Here is an 11330-nt window from a genome sequence, read left to right as displayed (position 1 = left end):
GAGTGGTCCCTGGAGACAGGGGAGTGTGTGTGTATAGAGTGAAGTAATAGTGTCATGAACACACACATCTGGATAGTACAGACAGATTAGTGTGGCTGCTGTGTTAATGTCTTCATTTGGCCAAACTCCTGGGGTTTCTGCTAAGGTGGATGTTAGTCAGAAATGTAAACACAGCTTTGTATAGACAGCCTTTATCACATCTCTCCGGTGCTCCACCCCTTCCTACCCTCCTCTCCTCCTCCCTAACCTCTCTCCTCCACCAGGATAAGGAGCAGCAGAGTTACTCCACCCTGAAGGCCAAGGGGACCACGGCCCGGGTGTCTGGTCTGAAGCCCGGTACCAGGTACATCTTCCAGGTCCGGGCCAGAACCTCGGCAGGCTGCGGACGCTTCAGCCAGAACGTGGAGATCCAGACCGGGAAAGCAAGTAAGATAATCAGAGAAGAGCACCATGGAGCAGTGACCATCAATAAAACAACAAAACACTGAGGTTTCAAAGTACATTGTTTTCTATGGGTGAAAACGCACCTCACCCAACACCACCTATTTGAGTGATGCACGACCCACCTGGTCCCACCCAGCGGTGCACGACCCACCTGAACCCACCCAGCAATACACGACCCACCTGAACCCACCCAGCGATACACGACCCACCTGGGACCACCCAGCGATACACAAGTATTTGTACACATTCCTAGTAATTATAGAGAGGCTTGATAGAAGTGTCTGTTGGTTGATATGTGTACTACTGTGTAAACCTGTCAGCCACAGGGGAGTTAGTATATGTTAACCCAGACAGCACAGCATGCTACTGGTTAAAGAGCCGTCAGTGTCAGTGGGACCAGGAAGTCTTCAGACAATCCCTTAATGTTATTGATCTGGGCTTTGTGTGAGGGTCACCCCTGGCAGGAAATCTGCTGCTGATCCAAGCCTCAAAGAGCACAGAACACACACACACACGCATACACTCTCACACACGTTACACATTTTAACACACACACACACTCACACACACTGTCGTTGTCTCCCTCTCACTTTCTCTCTCTCACACACATTCTCACAAACACTGTCTCACTGTCTCACTCTCTCACTCTCTGGTTGTGTTGTTGTGTGTCCAGTTCCTCTGCGCTACGACACTATGACCATCATCTGGATCTGTATGGTCCTGGTCTCTGGCCTCGTCACCTTCCTGGCCATCGTCATCTGCAGGAAACGGCAAGGCAACCCTTTCTTACACTACACCACTACCCGTGATGTAGACGAGTCCTCTCTGACTCTACGTCATTCACATATGTATGTGGGATATTTTTTTACACTACCTCAAGGAGGGTTCAAGTAAATGTTACCATCATCTCCATAGGATTCATTTATAGTTAATGTTTATATTAGCAGTTATGTTGTTGTTCTTTATCTGCCTGTGATGTCCTATAACCTTATGCATTGAAATCCATATGATCACCTCTAAACCCCATAGGCTCTTATGCTACGGTAACTGTTTCCATGGTGTGTCTGTCTGCAACCTCAAACCCCATAGGCTCTTATGCTACGGTAACTGTTTCCATGGTGTGTCTGTCTGCAACCTCAAACCCCATAGGCTCTTATGCTACGGTAACTGTTTCCATGGTGTGTCTGTCTGCAACCTCAAACCCCGTAGGCTCTTATGCTACGGTAACTGTTTCCATGGTGTGTCTGTCTGCAACCTCAAACCCCATAGGCTCTGTGATATGTCCATCAAACAGGAGACGTAAGGAGATAATCCCTCTAACGTTGTTCCACTAATGGTTTTAATTAGTACCGAGTAGTTCTCACTCTAGATTACAGCCTGCGTTTACAGTGGAAAGTCAAGACATCTCACAGAGTTTCTGCGTAGGAAATGTTCAGACTCAGCTGAGTTTTGTAATTCTAAACCAAGGGGCCAGGGTTCCTGTCTAGAAGCAAGGTTTCGACTGCTCCTACAGTTTTGCTTCAGTACTGCAAACGCCCAACCCAGAAAGACCATTTCCATACACGGCCACATAGAGAAATCAGATTAGAAAATTCCTAGTAAGTCACTTTAGTCATCACCTTTGTGCACAAAATATCAATTTAATTATTAACATAATAATTGAGGGGGAAAAAATGTCATCACTCACAGCCGAAGATACTGTATTAAAATGTTAAATTCATCCAATGTCTGCCATATTTTTGGATGACGTAATGATGTTGTCGCTGCTCATGCTGCTCCCTGTGCGCACTGAGTGCTAGTGCACATGTGATGTTGGTACGTATAAACAGGACGCAACTCGGATATACAGTAGACGGCCCGTGAATCGACATATGTGAAAGTGAGTAGATTACCTTGAGAACAATGAGCAGACATTTTGGACACAGTCTCCAGTTCTTATTAGACCTCAGTGTTCTAAACAGTGAGTTTCATTATAATGGCAATTCCTTTTGGTTAAGGAACAATGCAAATGTGTTTTACATATCCCTCTCCTTCAATTCCCTCTTCTGAGGTCTACAACTCTTCCACAAATCATTTATTTAATTGCGTTTAACTATTTCCAACTTGTTAACATTTTCAAGCCGAGTTCGTCTGGAGCTGGAAGACAGAAAGAGAGGAAAACAGTGAGAAGTGTCTAGACTCTGAACTATTCTGAAGACTGACATGTGAAAATGGCATTTTAGAGTGAATTAACTGCTATGACGAGACTGAAGAGTTTTAACATACAACGTGATGCTCTATATAAACCATACACCAGAGAAGACTTGGAAATACAAAGTAGAAAACAGCATCACAACATATCCCTACCATTGTCCTACCCATAGTGACATTTACATGTTTCTGTGTGTTTGTGATCCAGACACTGTGGCTATAGCAAGGCCTTCCAGGACTCTGATGAGGAGAAAATGCACTACCAGAATGGCCATGGTGCGTTTGTATTATTATTACTAGTCTATTATTACATTTCCCTTCCTAGTCTTCACTCCAGTGGTAATAATGTTCATCCTCAATGTACACAGTTCACTTCCCTTTTGATTCAGATTTGTTCAGGTAGAAATGATCTCTCTCTCTCTCTCTGAGAGATGCTTGCAAAGCTTATGTGGGTATCCAAGTTCATATTTTTAAATGGCATATTCTCTCTCTCTCTCTCTCTCTCTCTCTCTCTCTCTCTCTCTCTCTCTCTCTCTCTCTCTCTGTCCTCTCATTATATATATATATATATATATATATATATTATATATATATATATATATATATATATATATATGAAGCATATTGTTTCCATCCAGTGGTATGTGACCAGATGCTAATGTTGTTTATTTTAGTGTCATTCCCCGACACACGTTTCTACATCGATCCACACACCTACGAGGACCCCTGCCAGGCCGTCCATGAGTTTGCCAGAGAAATTGAAGCTTCCAGGATCAAACTGGAGAAAATCATTGGCTCAGGTAAACTGAAAATCATTGGCTGACGTAAATGCTGCGGTGTGCAGTGGAGAGGGATGGCACAGTGGAATCAGAGCGTCGCATGGGGCTATCAATCAAACACACAGGGAATACTAACATCATATTGGCACAGCAGGACATGGCAACACACAGGCGTCATAATCACGTCTGTTAACAATGACCTTTAGAATGGCAGTTGTTGATAGGACACAGAAGAGGAAAGGGAAAGACATGTAATGACATGTTCCGGGACTTTTCAAAGCACAAAGGAGAAATATACCGTACATACACTACCGTTCAAAAGTTTGGGGTCACTTAGAAATGTCCTTGATTTGGAAAGAAAAGCAMATTTTTTGTCCATTAAAATAACATGAAATGTATCYGAAATGSTGATGCTCCAGATATTCAACTAGTCTAAAGAAGTCCAGTTTTGTTGCTTCTTTAATCAGTACAACAGTTTTCAGCTGTGCTAACATAATTGCAAACGGGTTTTCTAATGATCAATTAGCCTTTTAAAATGCTAAACTTGGATTAGCTAACACAACGTGCCATTGGAACACAGGAGTGATGGTAGCTGATAATGGGCCTCTGTACGCCTATGTAGATATTCCATTAAAAATCAGCCGTTTCCAGCTACAACAGTCATTTACAACATTTACAATGTCTACACTGTATTTATGATAAATGTTAAATGTTAACAAAAACAAGGACATTTCTAAGTGACCCCAAACWTTTGAACGGTAGTATATATTTTTTCGTTTTTGTTTGAATACATTTTTCAATCAATGGATACATCAGTCTATAGTGTTGTCAGGGAGGCTTATACTATATATCAAGCTGAATTGTGTGTGTGTGTGTGTGTTTGTGTGTGTCTCCAGGTGAGTTTGGGGAGGTGTGTTACGGGCGGATGCGTCTCCCAGGGAAGAGAGACATCCCGGTGGCTCTGAAGACGCTGAAGGCAGGATACAGTGACAAGCAGAGGAGAGAATTTCTGGCTGAGGCATCAATCATGGCCCAGTTTGACCACCCTAACATCATCCACCTGGAGGGAGTGGTAACACGCAGTAAGATTCCATTTGTTTTGATTTGATTCAACTTCATTTTCAGTGTGGTGCAATTACATTTATTTTCAGCTAAATTCRATTAAATGCAATAAGTAAGTTATCTGGTGTAAGTTACTCCTGTTTAGTTACTGTGGAATAATGTTTCCTGCCTCACTCCCTCCCCCACACTCCCTTACTCCCATTCCTCCAGGTAAACCAGTCATGATCATCACTGAGTACATGGAGAATGGATCTCTGGACTCTTTCCTGAGGGTTTGTTGCTTTTATGTTTTTATATATACTGAACAAAAATATAAACGCARCATGTAAAGTGTTGGTCCCATGTCTCATGAGCTGAAATAAAAGATCCCCAAAATGTTCCTTAMGTACAAAAAGCTTATTTCTCTAAAATGTTGCACACACGTGTATTTACATCCCTGTTAGTGAACATTTCTCCTTTGCTAAGATAATCAATTCACCTGACAGGGGTGGCATATCAAGAAGCTGATTAAACAGCATGATCATTACACAGGTGCACCTTGTGCTGGGGACAATAAAAGGCCACTCTAAAATGTGCAGTTTTGTCACACAACACAATGCCACAGAGGTCTCAAGTTGGCATGCAATTGGCATGCTGACTGCAGGAAGGTCCACTAGAGCTGTTGCCAGAGAATTGAATGTTAATTTCTCTACCATAAGCCGCCTCCAACATTGTTTTAGAGAATTTGGCAGTACGTCCCACCGGCCTCACAAACGCAKACCATGTGTATGGCGTCGTGTGAGCGAGAGGTTTTCTGATGTCAACGTTGTGAACAGAGTGCCCCATGGTGGCGGTGGGATTATGGTATGGGCAGGCAWAAATTACGAACAACGAGCACAATTGCATTTTAKCGATTTGAATGCACAAAAATTCCATGACGAAATCCTGAGGCCCATTTTYTTAAGGTATCTGTGACCAACAGATGCATATCTGTATTCCCAGTCATGGGAAATCCATAGATTAAGGCCTAATTAATTAATTTCAATTGACTGATTTCCTCAAATGAGCTGTAACTCAGTAAAAATTTTGAAATTGTTGCATGTTGCGTTTATATTTTTGTTCAGTATATTTTCCTGTGAAGCACATTGTGTTGCATTCCATGTCTGAAATATACTGTATAAATAAAACAACGCTTTATATGGATTTCATCTCTTTTTCACATACAGTTTCCCTCTTTCTATCAGATTCCCTCACTTTCTTTCTCTTGTGAACACATTTAAAAATTGTTTTTTGAAAGACTTGACATCAGAGATCTCAATCTCTCTCTACATCTCAACCCTGTTCTTCTCCTCTCTCCCCTTCCTCCTCTCAGAGACATGATGGTCAGTTCACTATAATCCAGTTGGTGGGCGTGCTGCGTGGCATCGCTGCAGGTATGACCTACCTGGCAGACCTGGGCTACATCCACCGCGACCTGGCAGCTCGTAACATCCTGGTCAACAGCAACTTGGTGTGTAAGGTGTCTGACTTTGGCCTGTCTAGAGTCCTGGAGGACGATCCCGATGCAGCATACACCACCAGCGTGAGTTCACACTCTCATGATAGCTACATTCTAAAACTGTAATATGCACTAGGTTCTAATACTGTTGTAGCCCTAGTTCTCTAGTTCAGGTTCTGTTTTCTATTCYGTGGTGAAATGCCAGTGTCGGCTCTAGTGTGGTGCTATTCCCTTCAGGGTGGTAAGATTCCGATCCGCTGGACAGCACCGGAGGCCATCGCCTACAGGAAGTTCTCCTCATCCAGTGACGTGTGGAGCTACGGCGTGGTCATGTGGGAGGTGATGTCATACGGGGAGAGGCCATACTGGAACCTCACCAACCGAGATGTGAGTGGAGTGGACACACACACAAAAACACATGTACTGTATGTGTGTGTAATGATACCTGCATATCTGTGTGTGTGTGTGTGTGTGTGTGTGTGTGTGTGTGTGTGTGTGTGTGTGTGTGTGTGTGTGTGTGTGTGTGTAGGTGATAAAATCAGTAGAGGAGGGCTACAGGCTGCCTGCTCCAATGAGTTGTCCAGGTGCTCTACACACTCTCATGCTGGACTGCTGGCAGAAGGATCGGAACGAGAGGCCTCGCTTCTGCCAGATTGTTACGGTTCTAGACAAGCTTATCCGGAACCCGGAGAACCTTAAGTCCATGGACACGCTGTGCAGGTGAGCAGGCTGCTAGGCCACCATCGCCTGGGCAATACAGATTGCTTGGGAGCCATTGTCTGGACAAAGGGCTGCAAATCCACTCTCAGCTCATCTGTCAAACATAAGCTGTGGGATAAAGTTACAGCCCAAAGTTTCCCCCAAACTTCCCCGGCTGACGCGAGGGAGACGGGTTGCCTTAGGGGAGCAAGGAACGGCCGTGTTCGTTTTCCAATAAGCTCATCTCTGATTGACGCGCTCTCTGTTAAATAAGAGCCTGTGATATTGACATTGATCGTTTGGGAATCAGAGAGCAGAGAGAATAGCAGCTGAAGCCAGAGTTGGACCCGTGTTAAATCGCTCCGTTCAGATCCCGGGTCCCGGATCCCTGGTGCATGTCAGGAGGAAGAAGGGGAGATGGAGGAATGAGGAGGGAAGGGGGGTGTTAAGGATTTCTCCCTGTATTAATCTAGCCAAACCAGCCATCCTGCAATCAGAGCAGCCACCTTTTCTCTATCATTTTAACTGCTATTGATTTTCTGCCTTAGCTGCTATTGCATTTCAAGACCTTTTTTCTCATCTCTCTCTTTCCTCATGCCTCCGCTCTCCCTTTTCTCTGTCTTTTTCCTACCACCTTTTCTTCCTCCTCTCTCTCTCACTTTACATTTTTTCTCCATTTTGTCTCTCGCGGTCTCTTGCTCTCTCGCGCCCTCTTTTCTCTCTGTTTCTCTCTCTCCCCCAGGTTAGGCACACCTCCCATGATGGACAGAAGTATCCCAGACTTCAGCAGCTGTAGTTCTGTGGATGAGTGGCTGGATACCATCAAGATGGGCCGATACAAGGACCACTTTGCTGTAGGAGGCTACCAGACCTTGGGCCACATCATAAGCATGAACCAAGGGTAAGGGGCCAGGCCACAGCTCCACGCTGACACCACATTGCAGTCCTACTCTCACAACATCACACTCTAATCACATTATCCAAATGTCATGGATGCAGTTGCCATAAAGTGCTTAACAGTAACTTGGTCTATCATATCTAATGTGTGTTAATGCATGTGATCACTGATGTGTTTGTGACTTTGTGTCCTACAGGGATATACACAGGCTGGGGGTGACACTGATGGGCCACCAGAAGAAGATCATGACCAGTGTACAGCTGATGCGTGTTCAGGTGCTCAACAGGAGTGTGCCCTCAGTGCATGTGTAACTTCAGCCTCCAGGCTTCTCCAGCCAGCCGAATGTCAAATCTAGCCCCAGGCTTCTGAGGCCTAGTGGAACTTCATGGGAATAGATCTATGACTCCTATAAGATTGTCTGGGTGACATTTTGATGAACTTTTCAAGACTTCTTCTTTGAAAGATTGAAACTTCCAGAGGACGGATATGAAGGGACTCGAGTACAGTAGCCTATCAAGTCCATGGGACATTTTCATCATTGTTTTTCCTATTCAGATATGTTTTGTGAGTTCTGTGTCTTGTTTGTAAAAATGGATGGACTGCCTTAATCTCCACAGACAATTTTAATTTTGTTGTATACAAAGAGAGATTTTATGAATATGAATTTATTAGAAGAATATGTTATAATGGATCTGAGTGATAGCCTAGCATACAGTAAGAGAGAGACTGACAGGGGCTGGAGCATTCAGCTGTGTCCCTGAGCACACAGCTTCTCTTATGGTTCCCCTGAGAACCGGCCCCCGACTCCAAAACTGACATGGCACAAGAAGACCCTGCACCTGACAATGGACAAACAGCAAAAAAAACAGAAGTCCCAAGTCTCCTCCATCGAGGAGGAGACCAGTTTCAACAAGAGAGACAAACTCACATAGTAAACCTTTGAATGACCATGGGAGAGAACCATTGTGTTCTCTCCCTGTTACAGCTGCATAGCGCACAACTACTGTAGAGAAGATGTATGGATGATGACTTAATGTRATGTGTCACTGTTTTGACTCTGTGGTGGTTAGAAGGGGAAAACTAAGAATAGGAAAAGTTCTGTATGTGGAATGTTTTTATCTAAATACCCTGAAAACAATATAATTTATGGTCCTAGTTTCTCTGTGCAATCAAGAGAATGCTTTTCTTGTGCACCTCCGTAGGACTATAATAGGTGGTTGTGTCTCTTTTTATTAGAGAAGAACCTCATATTCCCTGAATATGCATTGCATAACTATGGTGTCATTTTAATAATGTTTCCGGATCTTTCTCGAGATGCTTTAAAAATATATATTGAAATTCCATATTTTATAAAAGTATGTTTTATTAGATTAATTCATTGACAAACATCCTTCAGTTTTGTCTATACCATTACATACCTACAGTCACAGCAATACAACTGGATTTACTCACCTCTGTCTGAAATTAGGTCTATTTGCTGTCAAACTAAATTCAAAAGACACAGGCTTTTTGCAAAGATTGATGGAACATCCTTGTTTCTAATGTTGAATCATGAAATGTGCAAATAGTCCATGATGACACAATAAAGAAAAACAATTGTGTSTGTGTGTGTGACTGAAACAGCGATACACTTCTGTATGCATAGCTCAATGCTGATAGAGTCCACTACCATGACTGATCTGGGAATGAATAAAACGAGTTTAACACAACAACTGACCTGTCTCGCCTGGGATGTTGCAGAATTTTACACATTGCGATTCGGAACACAACACCATGACTAATCTAGGAATTAATAGAATTGATTCAACACAACAGGGTTGGGGTTACGGTAATGGATAGGGTTAGGGTATATCCACGATGTAGACATGAAGCGGTAAGGCCAAGATTAAATCCAATCATGAGTTATTGCAGCTTTTAAGGGCAATTTCCAATTGATCTGACATATGCAGCGTTTACCGTGAAAGGGATCTCCCCAACATTGCCTTTAAAAGCTGCAATGACTATAACCTGCGATCGTATTGAATCACGGCCTTAGGGTTAGGGTAATGAATAGGGTTAGGGTTACAGTAATGGTTAGGGTTAGGGTAATGGCTAGGGTTAGGGTAATGAATAGGGTTAGGGTTACAGTAATGGTTAGGGTTAGGGTAATGGCTAGGGCTAGGGTTAGGGTTAGGGTAATGAATAGGGTTAGGGTTACAGTAATGGCTAGGGTTAGGGTTGATCCGGGGTGTGGCCTTGAAGTTACACCTTCCATCCCTGGATTGAGGTACGTTTAAAACCATTTCACTTGAACCTAGGGCTAGGGTAAATGTCAACATTGACACTAATTAGAGGTCTGGCATATCTTAGGGCTCGATTCAATACCTATCACCAAAGTTCCGCCTTATAGCGTGGTAGAAATATAAAAGGTCATGTTCCCACGATGGCGGAGACTGCATTCACTTTACACGCTGCGTAGATCAGCTCTAYCGGAAATTACCTTTACATTTCAATTGCACTACAGTATAATTTGGAACTTCTGCGATACGGATTGAATCGAGCCCCTACACTGTGGCAAAATCACAACATTGTGGTTCTAAATGCTTTGATCTGACTGGGACTGCTGGAACAAAACTCTGCCTGTTTGCAGGTCGGAAACAATACTGCTTGACTTGTTGTTGCTTAGTGTGTCTGTGCTTCCCTTTGCCCTTAAACTTAATTTCAACCACAGAAAAAAAAAAAAAATCTGTGTTGAATCTTGGTCAGGGTGTCTGAGTAATTGTCCTCTCGTTTACCTTCGGGAGAGCTGTATGGAGCTAATCCTCTCCTTGGTGAAACGAGACTGAACAGAACATTATTAATCTCATTAATACGGCCGTGTGCTTTGTTACCATGGAGTCCCACGCCCAATTATCAGTCGCTGACCCRTCCCCATGACGACTCAGTGCCCCTCCCACTCATTATGACTGTGAGTGTTCTACACTGTCCCCTGGTTGACTTCTCGGAGGGGCGACACACAGAGTGGGCCATGAGTCATGACGGGAGTGTTTGCTGTTTGTTATCGCTAATACCCAGGTCCTCATCGCAAACGAAACCGCCAACAATAGAGATTCATTATAATCCTCAAGCATTTAATGTAAAACTGCCCGTCAACAATGCAGATTCATTAAAATGCGCAAGCATTCAATGTAAATTTAATCCACTATATAATGAAGTCTTTGTGAACAACCTTGGAACAATGCAACTCTAAATATAGATTACCGTGTATCCTAATGCGCTGTTGTCAATGCATCACATCCAAGAAACAATTATGTTTGCCAAGACACAGAGTCAGAAGGGACTGTGCAATACTGTGTATTGTTAGCTGGTTGTTTCAGATGTTATTGTCAAGGTGTGTATCTTTGGCAGCAGGGTGTGATTGTGGGTTAGCTGTTGTGTTAATTGGCTGCTGCRCTAGCCTCGTCTGACATCTGAAGACAAATGGGGAGATTGAGACAGTTCAGTACATGATAGAGTGCTGAGAGGCTTAGAGATGTACAAGGTCAGGGTGTGAATCTCCTACCACTTCAATAACTGCKCTCATCTCCTACTGATGCCTCCATCTCAGTCTTTATTTAATTTTTTTCACTCCATTTCTCCCCAACTTTGTGGTATCCAATTGGTAGTTACAGTCTTGTCCCATTTCTGCAACTCCAGTACGGACTCGGGAGAGGCGAAGGTCGAGAGCTGTGCGTCCTCCGACACACGACCCTGCCAAGCCGCACTGCTTCTTGACACACTGCTCGCTTAACCCGGAAACCAG

The 11330-nt window shown here is 43.6% G+C and overlaps 1 protein-coding gene across 1 annotated transcript in view; it reads left to right on the top strand.

The window, feature by feature from the left end:
* The window catches only part of epha8 (eph receptor A8), a 102322-nt gene extending 93172 nt beyond the window's left edge, over positions 1–9150 (top strand). The window contains 11 exon segments of the mRNA XM_070444838.1: positions 264–426; positions 1118–1292; positions 2843–2910; positions 3309–3434; positions 4310–4495; positions 4686–4747; positions 5827–6036; positions 6190–6339; positions 6482–6672; positions 7394–7552; positions 7746–9150. Of these exon segments, the coding sequence (XP_070300939.1) occupies positions 264–426; positions 1118–1292; positions 2843–2910; positions 3309–3434; positions 4310–4495; positions 4686–4747; positions 5827–6036; positions 6190–6339; positions 6482–6672; positions 7394–7552; positions 7746–7860 (1605 nt within the window). The 3' untranslated portion in view covers positions 7861–9150.
* Positions 9151–11330: the final 2180 nt, after the last annotated feature.

This window comes from Salvelinus sp. IW2-2015, linkage group LG1 (assembly GCF_002910315.2).
Source record: "Salvelinus sp. IW2-2015 linkage group LG1, ASM291031v2, whole genome shotgun sequence".
In the NCBI taxonomy this organism is placed as follows: Eukaryota; Metazoa; Chordata; class Actinopteri; order Salmoniformes; family Salmonidae; genus Salvelinus; species Salvelinus sp. IW2-2015.
The sequence above is the reverse complement of the archived record's forward strand: the minus strand, read 5'-3'. Positions and strand labels throughout refer to the sequence as shown.